Below are 15,292 nucleotides of genomic sequence, written 5' to 3'. Positions count from 1 at the left end.
GAGGCAGAAAATCGCTCGTTTTCTCCGCTTTTCTGTCGCCCCTCTCTGTCTGCCCCTATCGTCATGGGCAACCAAGCCAAATTGCCATGACAACCACTGGGCCTCAGTGGCAGAGAGCCTAAAAAAAACTCCAGATTTTCTGTCTTTCCAGGCTCCTCCCGGCCACAGTTTACACACTACAGGCATGATTTTTTCCACAGTTGCAGACAAACTTGTCCTCTCTCTCACAATGTGCTGGAAAAATGTGTGAGACTTACAGAATTTGAATTAGAGGCCTCTAAGCCCGGCCATGTCTGTCTCTGTCTCTTTTTCTCTCTCTGAGTGCATGTGTGCCTGAGTGCTGAGAGGGGGCGTGTGTGTGCGTGCGCAGCTGGGTCTCATAGAGCATGATTGGGAGGGGCTCTGAAGTTGCTGTGGCAACCTCTGAGGCTCAGTACCTCTGTGAGCACTTCTCTCTCATGCTCCCTCACACACAGAGAGACAAAATGGGCATATAATGTAATATATATGTACGCGGTCGGGCAGTAGACCCCGTGGCCCTTTCAAAATTTCCCGCAGGGAAATTGTCTAGTTACATCTATTGTTAGGGCACTGCCGCCCTGACCTTTGCACTTCTTACTGTTATGTGCATGTAATATTAATCATTTTTCTACCCTCAGTCTCACTAAGAGTTGAATAAGAACAACTTGCTCAAAATATAACACGCTACTGACGCCATAAAGATTACATTTCCATGCTGGACTGAATATTTGGCATTATGTATGTTCTTTATTCTCAAATTTTTAGTCTTAATTGATGGCAAGTCTTCCTGGGTTTCTGTGTTTGGTGTTTGAGACTTCAGCCTGTATCTTTCACTGTCCCCATCATTAGGCCTAACGTAGGTTTGATTAAATATTGATTCAAGGTCCATTGTTGGGCTGCGTTTATTTGTTCTGTCTAGTCTTCCATGGATAACAGTTCAGTTGCTTGCTTATAGAAAGCTTAATTGTCATGAGTTGTCTGATATTCTTGTTTTCTTTCTGTAGGTATTGCAGGTGCAATATTGTATTTGTTGAAATTACAGGTAATCTGTGGAATGTTTAATGAATACAGTAGTAGCAGTATGGAGAATGGCTTTGTGACGAGGTCCTTGATTTGTCTGTTGCTTATGCACGTGCACAAGGATGTACATGCACGGGCATGTGCAGAGATGAGGCAATACACATTCCTGCATTTCCATGGATTTATTGTAGGTTGTGGTAATGTGCCAAGAAACAAGAAACTAGTAAATACAGGTGTAAACAGGCCAAGTCTAAAACATTTAAATCAACTAAATCAACAGGGTCTTTGTTAGGTAGCAAGGACACACAGAGTGTTTTGGTTAGATAAAATCAATGTAAACATAAACTTCGCTTCCAAGAAAGCTCTACATCTCTTCATCCATTATTATTAGAATAATAAGAATAAAGGAGGGAAACCTCAATGATTTTCAGTGACTCAGTGTTCCAATGTAATATTCATTATTCTTCTTATTAAATGGCAAACAATACCTTAATGCCGCTGTAACTTCCACTTCAAGCAAATTGTATTCATGGTTTAGAGTCCTCATTTTTAGTATAAGTGTGAGGCACTTGAACAGTGGATGGACCAGCATTTTTTTGAATGTGGAGTCTTGACTTGAATTGAAAGAAAGCTGAACATAGTTAGAAGTAAGAAATGTGTGAGAAATCTGAGGGGAGAGTGCTTCACCTTCATGTTCAAGAACACTCTAAGTTAAGTTTTTAAGTGAATTTTAAGTGACAAGCAGAGCAAATCTGTGTAATCACTTGTGTCCTGTGTATTCTGTTACTACCTCCTCTTCTTGTTGACCTCTGTTTTTCTTCCCCTCTCCTTTTCTCCCTGCAGGTGCCACAGTGGTGTGTGGAGTATGCTTTGTCCTATGAGTTTTCTCAGGGCCTGGTGTGTTGTTCCCAGCCCTATTCGGTGGCAGCGGTGAGTCTGGCTCTTCGCGTGGCTGATGAGATGGACCTCAGCCTGGGTCTGGAGGTGGGCTACAGGGTGTCTCATGATGACAGCTGTACACCCGACACCCTGCTCAGGTTAGGAGAACGGACACTGGGCGATAACATCTTATTATTTTCCCTCTTTATTTTACGTTTCATCTCAATAAATAAATGTGCAAATAACATAACATCATACTAATGTATAATTTCTGTTTGGTAAAGGATTATTTGCAATAGATAGATGGCATATATTTACCTCAATCGTGGCTATACTTTTTATTGAAAACTAAAAATATGTTTAAGAAAATAGTATGAGCTTTCAGTACAAGAACAAGAAATTTTAAATATCACTCCTCAAAATGTATTCTTCCAAACTGGAGGGAAATCCAAGAAATGGGCCATTCATTGCTCTATTTTCTGAGCCCACTGCTGGTGTGTATCATGTATCGTCATCTCCTCCTCAGGGGAAGTGCAGGTGGCTTCATTGGATTACACCAGTTTTGTATGATAAGGTCACATGGACTTTCCTTTGCTTACAGCCACTTGCTGACTCTTTGCTCTCTGTTCCCTGCAGTCTGCTGTCCAGGGTGGCAATGAGAGTGCTGTAGCAGTTTATTCACTGAAAATGATCCCTGTGTCCTTTCCTGCTCTGTTGAATGATTATGTAAAGAAATGTACGTCCATAGATGTCTTAGATTTCAGCCAAAAATCTTTAGCCATTTAGGAGGCCTCTTTGTCTCTTAATTATCAATAAAAGGATGCTTTGACTGAGCTCCTGGCCAGTGATGGTGGTTCTTGTAGGATCTGACCAAGGCAGGCAGCCTACTGTCAAAATGCTTTCAAGTCTCTGTTTAAGATATCTGTGTTTAAAAGATAGTGGTTCGTTCCTCATCTCTCCTCCCTTCTCCTGCCCCCAGGTTTGTCAGTGACTCCCTCCTGCTGGAGGAAATGATGTCAGACCCTCTGCTGCATCAGTATGGTATTGTGGTGCTGGATGAGCTCCAGGAGCGTACTGTGTCCACTGATGTGATGCTGGGCCTGCTGTGTGATGTGTGCCGGCAGAGGCCAGACAACTTCCGGGTGGTCCTCCTCACTCACCCGACGCTGGCACCTCGCCTCTCCACCTTCCTGGGACCATCTATCCCTCATCTCTCCCTGGATAGCCTGCTCACTGACCCCTCTACCAGAGACCAGGAAGAGGGACTTGAGGTAGAGAAGGACAGGAAGGCTCTTGAAATGAAGAGGGTTGAGATGTTGTACCGGGAGCTTTCACCAGGGAAGGATCCAGTGACTGCTGCCTGTCACATGGTGCTGGATCTTCACAGAAGGGGAGAAGAAGGAGATGTGATGGTGTTTTTGGCGAGTGCACAGGTACAAGTTTCATACTTTATATACCTCGTAATAATATTCTGGGAGGAAAAAAAACAACAAGCCCACTTGTAAATACTTTTTAAAACTTCCAAAGAATCAGAAAAAAATGTATGGTGGACATTATAGTCATTTCATGATTAGATTTGTACCGAATTTGTACCAAATATCAGTTTGGCCAAAATCTATGAGATTTTGTTTCTTACCAACCTGTCTAATATCAAATGTGATAATTTTATCAAGATTTAAAGTGGTAAATCATTAAGATTTCGGTCCAGGTTGAGTTTGGTGATGATGTTTTTCCCAAATCTGTCATAAAACAATAGTGACATGTTCACAATATATGTACATTGGAAGAGTTTTTGCTTGCAGTCTAATCATTCTACCTGTTCACACTGGCTCTAAAATCTCCCTTCCTAATGTACTTCCAGTGTAGGTGATGGCATACAAAATCAGTACAGATTCTTTTTCTGAGCTGCATTTTAGAACAGTGCAGTCAGTAGAGTGCAGATGTCCACTAGGCTTACAGTCAAGATGGTAGCAAAGGTAAAATAAAGGAGAATTTATTCATCTCGTATCCTGACTTCAGTGGGTCATAACATATCGGTAGTGGAATTAATCTACAGATGCTCCGGTTCAAGATGAGACCAAATTGTGAATGTTATTCTTTAAGCCTCAACAAAGGCCAAAATGTCGCCTTCAACAGATTAGGTAAGCCTTGAAGCACGTGTTGAAGCACCTGCAGCCTTTACCGGTTGGTTAAGGTGAGGATTCAGCAGTCAGTGGCAATATAGTGTGAAACAGAACAGTCACTGAAGTCACTCATAAATGTGCACAAAAAGTAGGCTGATGGGTCCGGTAGAATGTGAGGTTAGCTGTGGACAGACGCCTTGATATCATCCAGGCTTATACCTGGCAGAGATATTAAACTTTGAAATGTGTTATTACACAAAATGAGGACTATGGATTTTGTCCTCAGTCCCCAAGTTATTTTTACAGTATAAAGTAGACTGAAGAAGACCTGAACTCAGGCAACTCTGCCTGCCACTAGCTTTTGTCTTCTGCATTATATAAAATGCATGCATGCACCAGCTGTATTCCTCCACGTCATATTCAGTGTGTGCATCTTTTCCTGTGAACACCTTGTGCATGGGTATGCAGTTTGAATCCTGTGAGGGACTGGGAGACCCTGCTAATAAGAAAATAAACTACTTTGTAGAGCAACAGTTACAGAATACGAATACACTGAATGGCTATTGCTGGAAAATTACAGACTATAAATAGTTTCAAAACTAGGATTGGATAAAATGTCAATCTTGATCTATAACAAGAGAAAGAAAATGCTTTGTGACCTTAAAACTAATAGTAATAAAACTTATGATTCCTGTTGGCAATTTTCCCATGTGGACCTTGTAATATGACCCAAGTGCCATTTTAATGCAGCAGTCATCTAGAGTTTTACTTTGAGGCCGTATTATTGTGGCTTCTGTCTCACTTTTGGTTGTTGAGGTGTAAATGAAGAGCTCAGCATTTCTACATGCCAGAATGCAACATAAAGCTAGTAGTGAAGACTAAAAATAAATCAACACAACAGTGATTTAAAAAAAAAAGTCCAGTCTAGTGGATAGTCTGTCTTTTTGTGTTTTTAACAAAGGGAAAACTGGTCACACCAATGTTCACTCTGTGGTGTGCTGTAGGGTTTCACCACCTTTGTCTTTTAGAGGAGTGAAACAAGGACACCTCAACCTGAGAGGCCTCTGGTGCATTGCAGGTGTCTGGTGTCATGGTTCACACACACAACATGCAGCATGCAGAAACAACTTATCTCTCATGTGTTCTCTGTTCATGTGCAAATCCATCTGTACATATTGACCAACAATATAACAACCTCTCACATGCACTTGTAACTCCCTGTGTCAACATCACCACACCTCCTGCTCCTTGACTCACTGCCACTCACTGATCTCCATTTAAGATCGAGCCTAGTGTGTGTGCCTATGATAGATGAGACTAGATCTGTCTGTCAAAGTGCTCTTTGATGATACTGATTAATCCTTGGTGGTGCACGCACACACACACACACACACACACACACACACACACACACACACACACACACACACACACACAGAGGAACAGTGCACAGCACTAAAGCACAGAGTCACTTCTCAAGTCTTGTATCAACTGAGATAAACCCTCACCATTTATGTAAAGAGTATGAGAGTGGATGTTTGAGAGTTGAATCACACAAAGACTGCATCCTCTCTTCCTTGTTCTGTATAGGAAACAGAAGAATCTGTGGCCCTGCTGGAGAAGGAGTGCATAGCTCTGAGTCCTCAGCTTGGTCCTCTTAGGATACTTCCCCTGCATGCTGGGCTGGGTGGGCTGACCCAGCGTGTCTATGAATCCGATCCTGAAGCCTCTACATTGAGTGAGAATGACCGCTCCAAGGCCGCGAACAGCTCAGTGCTGGGAGCTGGAGGTCCGGGCATCAAAAGGAAGGTTTTCTTCACTGATACCCTCGCAGAAGCTTCCTTTTCACTGCCAGCTGTTCGCTATGTCATAGACACAGGCCTTCAGCTCAAAACTGTGAGTGTGTGTTCACATTACATCATGTCATGATTTAATTAGAGTTTGTTAAAACAAAATATTCCCGCTTATCTCTGTACCTCAAGTTTTAAATTTAAGCAGCGATTCCTGGTTGAAGTCCTTCTGTGCTCCACAGAAGGAAGCAACTCAGTGGGCCAAACTTAAAGCAGCAAGCAGCAGTGAGTGGGTTTCAGGCTTCACAAAGCTAAGCGAAGGACTGCAACCAATTATCTGTTTGTTTCATCATCAGGAAGTCTGGAGCAATCCAATAATTGAGCACTCAAAGTTCGCCCATGTGTTCCACCTTCATTGGATCTGAGAATAACTTGGTTTGCATGTTCAGGACATACTGCAGGATGTCTCCTGTGACTTTGATCAGGATCATTCAAAGGCATTTGGGTTATGACCAAATATCTGGTAAGCCACGCTCACGTGTACCAATTAACATGGAACTTCAGATTTTGGTTAATAACTTGCTCCCAGAGCATGCACTCCTAAACTGGTGAAGTGCTGTCCCCGGGTTTTAAAGCTGCAACTTGTATAAAAGTAATTCTATGTCATATTTGCTAAAACTGTCCCTATGCCCAGACAGCAGTACATGAAACATGTAATCTGTGAAAAAAAAAAAACGGCTCCATTGGTCCCACCTACTGCTCCTACTGCGATTTGCAAGAATCCACCGCGCCAGACACAAAACAACCAATCAGAGCCAGAGAAGCATCTGAGGGAGTGTCTGACATCTGTCAATCACTACTCACACACGCTGCGAACCGCCCCCTCCCTCTGCTCATGCTGCCAGCTGCCGCTCAGTCAAACAGCTCTGTGAGCAGCATCAGGAGGCTAGTGAAAGCTTTGGCATAGCAACAGCCACCTGCAAAGGAGAAACTGTCCAAACCGCCGCTGCCAACAACAGCATATATGGTGATTGTTACAGTAACACTCCGCAGCTCGTACAGTGTGTTAGCAACTGTGATGTAGCGGCTGGGCAGAGTTAGCTTGTTTCCGATGCTAAGGCTAACGTTACTGGTTGTCATGGCAGCTGCGCAGATGCTGCAGGGAGGAGGGGCTTGGAGGCAGGGCATGAGTGCAGCGGAGAGGGAGGGGGAGTGACGTAGAACTTGTGTTGGTCCAAATTTTCAGGCTAAGTCTGCTCTCTTCTCGATCTTACCTACTGCAGCTTTAAGGTACACGTTTTTGGTATTTCTAGACCCGCCTTCAGGGGGCGTCACAGACTCAGTGGGAATGTCCAGGAGGAATCACTCATCTGGTGCTTCCTCCTGGAGAGTCCCACTGAGTTTGGGTGACATCTGATGAAGGGTGGACAAATGGCAGAACTTTGAGTGTGTAACTATTAAAATGTTGCAAGCTTTATGATGATGAAACAAGTGTGTGATTGGTCCCCTGCTTTTTTAACAAAATTAAACCAACTGAAGTACTTATTAGTAGCTCTATTTTGTGAAGCCTGAAGTCTGAAACCATGTCACATCGGCTTAAATTGCTATGAGATGTAGTGAGCTACAAACATCAAACTCAGCCCAATAACTTCCACCTTCTGCTTGCGGGTTTCATTTGCTTCATTCTGTTGAACGAAAAAGGGAACCTGGAATTGTTGCTTGTGGCTATATTTCTGTTTATTTTCTTGGATCATTGATTCCTTGTAGCTTTTTTTCATATATGCTACAGATTGTTCTCATGTTGTGCTCATTGTAAAGTACTATAAATAGAAGGTAAATCAACTAAATGCAAAAACTGAAAAAATCTCTGACATTTTTTCTGACAATATTCTGCGGCAGGTTTACAACCCACAAATAAGAGCAAACTCGCAGGCAGTGAGAATGATCAGCAAGCACCAGGCTGACATGCGAACTCAAAGGGTGAACAGCCACCTTCCAGGTAGGTCAAAGGTCACTGCTGCTGTTCTGATTACCAGCTGATGTAATTCAGTGCATCATTTCCTGTCTTTAAGATTTGAAAATGTGTGACTTTGGCGACTCCTAGTGGTAGGTTCTAAAACGACACTGTGGTACAGTCCAGACTTTGTTTTGCTCTTGTTTTCTGAATAATGAGCTTTACAAATGCATGTAACAAAAAAAGTGTTTAGAAATGTTTACATTTTTAAAAATCTAATTGTATACTACAGTAATTTAGAGTTTCATGACTGTTTATGACATGTGTTCTCCTCATTGGTCTTCAGGGCTCTGTGTCCGTCTTTACGCCCAGTCTCTATATGAGGATGGAATGGGGGAGGCTCATTGTCCAGGAGTGATGGAGGAAAACCTCAGCCACTTGGTGCTGCTGCTCAAGAGGCTTGATATTGCTGACATGGGACAGTGCAAGTTCCTGGACAGACCGGGTAACTTTATGAACTGCTTTGAATAACACTTAGGATTGAAAGACAGACTGGTGCATTGTTTGATGAGTCGCTTAGAAGCGCAGATAACAACACTGTAACACTTCATCTTATTTTGACTCCACATACACTGTCCTGCTGTCAGAAATACTCACTAGAGCACCAAATGTGGATTAATCCACAGCTGAAAATAGTTCTCAACAAATGCACTTTTGTCCTTTTTGAGTAACGTTTCCTAAAATCTACACTGACCCACCTGATCAGTGAGCCAAAAGTGAAATTTTGCACTTTTAAGCTGAAAGAAGGAAGGAATCTGTGGGCTCGAGGCTGAGAGCCGTAGACAGTGGGAAAAGCAGAGTGAACTGAGAGATGGACTAACACATTGTTTGTTTTGGTCTTTTTGTGGAATTAGTTACACACAAAATGTAAAGACCATCAGATACATCAGGGTGTACGTGTTCATCTGTGTGTGTCACATTTACGGTGGTTATGAAGGCTCAGCTGAGCTGTAGAGAGTCTCTACTGAAGTTCATTGACATTAGAGTTTCTCAACTGTTTGCTGTCCTTGTTGCTTCACAAGACAATCACAGATATGTGCTATGTCAGTTCACAGCAAAGTGCTTTGCAGTTGTTGTATCAGCACATCCAAATCAAAGACCATGACTCTCTGTCTGTCTGGCTTCTTCCTCCTCCCTTGCTCTCTACTCAATACTTATTTTTCATTCCTAGCCCCTGAGGCTCTGATGCAGGCCCTGGAGGACCTGGACTACCTGGCAGCGCTGGATGATGATGGTAACCTGTCAGAGGTGGGCATCATAATGTCAGAGCTGCCACTGGAGCCACCGCTGGCTAAAGCCCTGATCGCTGCCTGCGAGTATGACTGTGTTGATGAGCTGCTTACTATAGCCGCCATGCTCACAGGTAACTAAAAAAAGTATATTGTACTGTAAATAATAAAAATTTCAAGATCCACTCACATTTGTAGAGGTACACAGTGAAAATCATTGTGGAAGATGTGTAAATACTGTGTAACAACATTTATTAATGGATGTTTATTGTATACATATTTTCACATTTTAAAATTAACATTTGATCTGATCTTTGTCTTGTGTCAGCTCCTTCCTGCTTTGTGACAACAGAAGCCAGCAGAGAGGAGGCTGCTGTCACACACTGGCGACCTCTAATGCACACAGAGGGAGACCACATGACTCTCATTAATATTTATAACGCCTTCATAGAGCGTACGTACAATTCAGCCTTCTTTGTGTAAATCCTTTCGAAGTACAGGGATCTCACTGGTCATGGAATCTCGCCCGGATCTGGAAAAAAGTGTGTTTCAGACAGCCAAAGTTACGACATTTGTTCCATCATTACCTCACTGGACAGATAATATCGGATGCTCTTAAAAATGGCTTACTAATGAATTTGTATCAGTAGTAGCATGAGCAAAACAGGAAGCAATACTGTGGTTTGGATTTGGAATAGTGGAAATTTTTGCATAATGACCTCAGTGGGAACCCTGCAGTAATGACACACACACACACACACACACACACACACACACACACACTCATGCACACACACACACACACATCTATATAGGGGCATGAATTCTACATGAATTATTGAATGCTCTGTGTGTGGTGATTGCAGATAATCAGGATGAGGTGTGGTGCACAACAAACTTCCTCAGTCACGTCGCCTTACGATTGGCTGTGGTGATCAGGGCGGAGCTGCTGGAGGTGATGCAGCGAATAGAGCTTCCTGTTTCTCCTCCCGCTTTTGGATGCCAAGACAACTGCACGAATATCAAGCGTGCTCTCATCTCAGGCTTCTTCCTCAAAGTAAGCAGCCTGTTCATATGAAATGACTTCTTTCAATAGAACAAAGAAACTCATATTGGAAAACTAGTGTACTGGTCTAATTTTACTTTCCATATCACCTTGTGTTTGTTACTGTTTTACCTGTTGTTGTCTTTTGCTTCAACACACTTTTCTTTCACACGTTACAGTCCTTCACACCTCCCAGATTTTCATACTTTGTTGTTGTTCTTATACTTTTCAGGTGGCTCACGACGTGGATGGCTCAGGTAACTACCTCCTACTAACTCACCGCCATGTGGCTCACCTGCACCCTTTCTCCTCCTACCTGTGTCGCCAGCCGTGCCCCAGTCCCCCCAGCTGGGTCCTCTACCACGAATTCACCATCTCCCGCGATAACTGCATCCGCATCGCCTCTGAAGTCCACCCTCAGATGTGAGTGAAACCATGATAGTGATGACAGGGGTGGTTTTAGATGTTCAAGTTACTGTGCATTGCATTACCTTTTTATGCCTCTGTGCCGGTGACAGCAGAGGCATTTTATTTTCAGATTGTCCATCACTCTGTTTCATTCTTGTAAGAGTGATATCTCAGGAACACATTGAAGGAATTTCATTACATGACACTAATCTTTGGTCTCCACCTTGAAGCTGTGCTGATTGTTTAGATCAGGCATCTCCAAACTATTCCACAAAGGGCTGATTGGCTGAAGGTTTTCTTTCCAACCAAGCAGCAGCACACCAGACTTGACTCATTTCATCAGCTGATCTTCAGAGAGCTGATTGGTCGGACTTCGTGTTCTTGATTGGTTGGAGGAAAAACCTGCAGCCACACGGCCCTTTGTGGAATAGTTTGGAGATGCCTGGTTTAGATCTTCTGTGCTGCTGGGTTTAAGATGTGTGTGAAGGATCCACATTTTACAGTGTGTAGCTTCTTTGCAGCAGCATCCATACTTGAATCATTGTAGTCCATCATGAGCTCATTGGTTCTGCTGATACTGAGTTCAGGTGATTGTTGTTACACCATGTGATGAAGCTCTCTATCAGTCTGTACTGTAAAAATAGTCTCTAAGTGATGACAGCATGCTTCGCACTAGAAATTATTCAGTGGAATCATACACCAAAAAATACACGTCAACATTTATCCTGACACTCATTCATTCCAACAGCAACACTAAAGCCACAGCACATTATGCAACAACAACAACAACAACAACAACAACAACAATAATAATAATAATAACAATAAAATTATGTTAACTGTCCTTCTTATAAATGCCACTGTGCTGCCTGCTCATTTTTGTGGTTTGTCTCAGCAGTTTTACTGCATTTTTTTTTTTTTTTATCTAATTCTCTGTATTTTACATGAATGTAGTCTGTAATCTGTAACCTTTTACATTACTGTTTAGTTTTTATTTATTGGCAAAAAATGTAAATCATTTAATCATAATTCAAGGTTATTTTGTATTTTTTTAATCTTATTTTCATTGTGAAAAAAGGGTTGTCAATGGGCATTTTTCATTGTAGTTTTCATTGACAAAATTAACGCTGACTCAAGCCAACTCTTGGTTTTAGAGGGAGTTAGGTCACTGAACTTGAAGCAGGTCAGAGTATTTTAGAACTTTGGATAGAGTGAGGCTAGTTGTTTCCCCTTGCTTCCAGTCTTTACGCTAAGCAAGGTTTATTGCCTCCTAACTCCACAAAGGTAGTAAGTGTATTTTGCAAAATGTTGAACCATTTCTTAAATAAATATTGCAGCCTGAGAACCACTTACAGGACTTGAATTTTTTTTGTTTTGTCGATCTGTTCCTCTGCTGTAGGCTTGTGGAGCTGGCCCCTCAGTACTACCTGGGTAACCTGCCATCGAGTGACGGCAAAGAGCTGCTGATGGAGCTGAGGCAGAGTCTCGGGCCCCATTCATATGGACAGGACGGAGCGTCAGATGAGCACAGCAGGACTCACAGAGACACTGATGGGACAGGAGAGACTCACAGTCAGTCCAGCACTGAGCTCTGTGTTGTCCAGTGAGACAAACAAAGAGACAGAGCATCTCAGGAGAAGACACTAAACACACAGCTGTCACTTTATTGTTTGATCTGAGATTTGGTACTTTGTATGAATTTGTCTGTGAAATCTCATTTGAGGTTTAATCATGTGAAATTTCAAATGGACTAAATGGAAAACACTAATGTACAGTAATGTTTTTGTGTGTGTGTATATATATGTATATACATATATATACACACACACACACAATTGGAAAAGTGACATGATAGAATCAAAGTGTCAAGTTTTTGTTTAGGTTTCAGCTGAAAGCAATACACACTACGTCAGCAAGCAGAGATTCTGTTATTGGATGACCTCTGACCTCTATGCAGATGCTCACGCGCAGACAACTTCTTAGGGCTCATTGTGATGAGATGCTGTCGCAGTGAGGCACAGAGCTTCTATTTTCAACTTTTTGATGCTGTTTGTACAATGTTTGGGTTTCCTGCTTAGATCTTCATTATGCCTTTTTCTTTCCAGCTTTGTCTCAATAATGAAAAATATTTGTGTAGATTCTTATTGTTCTATTTAATATGATATGCCTGTCAATACAGTACTTCAGTACTTCAAATAAAAGTGTGGTTTTTCATGTTTGAAATATCTCAGCTGCGTGATTTCTTTCACTTTCTAGCTCTTTTAAAGTAGCTTCCCTTAATTGTTGCAGCTTCACTGTTTGCACAGGTACTAACTTTGTCTTCTATCAAAGGCAATAGATGTTTATTTCTCTGTATTTCTGCTTTTGTCCAAGCTGAACTCAGGTCATCAGGTAGTATGATATGTTTAGAGTTTGAGTTATACAAAACAAGATGACCTATTAAAGTTGAGCATGTAAAATAAGCAAAAAATAATGAACAACTTTTCAGGTTACAGTTTTGCTAGCTTGTCTAAAAAGTGACAAGACAGTCCATTGCAAGTGGACAAGAATGAACATTGGAGAATGAGCAACAGACATTAATAAGCAGATGAAAGATGACAAGCTAAAAACAAGAGGCAGAAACCAAAAAATGCATGTGTGGGTAGGCAGGTGCCTACCACGCAAGGCTGTAAACGTAGTTACAAGAATCTTGAACTGGATATTGAATTTTATGGGAAGCCAGTGTTAAGACATCGTTATTGCTTACATGAGACCTTTTGGAGCAAGCTTGGCATCAGCATTTTGAACCATTTCTAAGCAGTTTAGGGATTTCTTACTGAGACAGTTGAAAAGGGAGATGAAATAATCAAGACGGGAGGAAATAAAGGCATTTATAATCATCTCCATCTCAGCTCTGGGCGCAATGGGCCGGTGTTTAGCAGTGTTTCTCAGTTGAGAACCAAACCAAAGAACCAAAGAATTTACATGCTTGTCAAGACTCAAAGCCTGGCCCATACAGAGCGTAGATCAGACAGAGTAGGATTTACAAAAGAGACAAGACTTTATGTCACCTTTGGGACAACGCCCGAAGCAGAAAGAAGAACTTCTGCTTTGTCGCTATTGAGCTGTAGACAATTATCTTGCATCCAGTCAAACCCCAAGAGTTAAATCAAGTCAATAGAACAGACACTTTTGAAACATTTCAAAGCTTAAATGAAAATTATAATTTAACAATGTCTACATAACAATGGTAGGAGAAACTTTTAAAATTATCAGGCAAGTACAACGCAAACAGCATCAGACCAAGGACAGAACCTTGGGGAACACCACAAAATATAGGTTCAGTTGATGAGGAATAATTATCAGCTGTAACCGAAAGGGTCCTGTCTGACAGGTTTGAGGAGAACCAACCCAAAGCTGATCCAGAGATACCCACCCACTGCCTGAGCCTTTTAAGCAAAATATGGAGGTCCACAGGATCAAAAGCAGCACTGAGATCTAATAATACCAATCCAGAAAATTCTTCTCCATCACCCTGCTTTAAGAGATCATTTGAGACTCTGAGAAGAGCTGTTTCTGTTGGGTGCAACAGACGGCAACCAGACTGAAACTTACTGAAAATGTGCCCTACTAAGACAGCTGTAAGCCATCATTCCTCATATGTATCTAACTAACAAAGAAGGAGAAAAAATTTTTGCCCTCATCAACTTACCGAAGAAATAGGAACAGGTGGTGGTGAAGGAGAAATAATGTTACTGATGGTATCAAACTGGATTTTGGGATCATGTTGGCTATTTGATACAAGGTTAGAAAAGTATTGTAGGTCTGGCATCTTTACCATATCATCAGCTGAAAGTTGTTCTAGATACTGATAGTGAAGTAGTAGATGGGTAGATTTCCAGAAATGCTCAATTCTATGAGAGGTTCATTTAAAAGAGCAAATACTGGTGTTCATCCAGGTTGAGCCAATCAGACTTTGGAGGGGCAACTTTCTCCATAACGGATAGATGCACTCAATTAAACAATTGTACTTGTGAATCAAGATTGCTGTCTGACACAATAACAGGGCTGCTATAAAAAGCAGCAGAAAATGTTGCTACAGAGAAATGGTTTATGATGGCACAGTTAACCAGACAATGGCAAGGCAAAGTATTCAAATTGAAAGATAAATAAAACACAATTATGATCTGAAAGTCTAGGTAAACTGAAAAAAGTGGAATCCTTCAGGCACGGCTCGATAGGGGGGGTATGATTCATATTCCTCTGCCAAGTTTCAGTCACAGACAAAAAGTCTAGCTTCTAGGACTGGATGATGTCATTCGGCACATAAGTTACAGGAATTTAATTATTTTAATTATTATTTTTAATTATTTTTTAATTTGGGTTCCTGTGATTATTCAGATTGTCCAGTGCGGGAGATGATCCGATAGATCTGTCAGTGATTCTGACTGCAATGACCGTGGGTATGGAAGTGGGAGCCTTAGGTTCAGTGGTAAATGAATGGGACATTGGACGTTAACATTCATACTTCCTAGAAGCAGTCTATTGCTGTCCATTGTATTATTGGGAAATGACACTACCAACAGAATAGTCCAGAGCAATGACTGAGTGTGGTTAATAAGCTTAAGGTGGTGGTAGTAGGCCCCCCTAACCTCAGTGAAGAGCTTGTGTGGTTTATAGGGGAGGGAGATGTTTGCTGGTGGCGATTGGAAGGACCAGGAGTGGACAATGACATGCAATGAAGTTGTGTCAGTGTGAGGGAGTGTTCCAGATTGAGCAGAATA

General features: G+C 41.8%; 1 protein-coding gene across 1 annotated transcript in view; it reads left to right on the top strand.

The window, feature by feature from the left end:
• Positions 1–12,758, top strand: part of dqx1 (DEAQ box RNA-dependent ATPase 1) — a 29,623-nt gene extending 16,865 nt beyond the window's left edge. Inside the window, exons 3-12 of the mRNA XM_076758537.1 lie at positions 1,885–2,078; positions 2,900–3,353; positions 5,634–5,939; positions 7,733–7,832; positions 8,134–8,292; positions 9,019–9,210; positions 9,405–9,530; positions 9,943–10,133; positions 10,354–10,544; positions 11,929–12,758. Coding sequence (XP_076614652.1) covers positions 1,885–2,078; positions 2,900–3,353; positions 5,634–5,939; positions 7,733–7,832; positions 8,134–8,292; positions 9,019–9,210; positions 9,405–9,530; positions 9,943–10,133; positions 10,354–10,544; positions 11,929–12,136 — 2,121 coding nt within the window. The 3' untranslated portion in view covers positions 12,137–12,758. The remainder of the gene's footprint in view (positions 1–1,884; positions 2,079–2,899; positions 3,354–5,633; positions 5,940–7,732; positions 7,833–8,133; positions 8,293–9,018; positions 9,211–9,404; positions 9,531–9,942; positions 10,134–10,353; positions 10,545–11,928) is intronic.
• Positions 12,759–15,292: the final 2,534 nt, after the last annotated feature.

Source organism: Chaetodon auriga, chromosome 19, assembly GCF_051107435.1.
Source record: "Chaetodon auriga isolate fChaAug3 chromosome 19, fChaAug3.hap1, whole genome shotgun sequence".
Taxonomy (NCBI): domain Eukaryota; kingdom Metazoa; phylum Chordata; class Actinopteri; order Chaetodontiformes; family Chaetodontidae; genus Chaetodon; species Chaetodon auriga.
The sequence above is the reverse complement of the archived record's forward strand: the minus strand, read 5'-3'. Positions and strand labels throughout refer to the sequence as shown.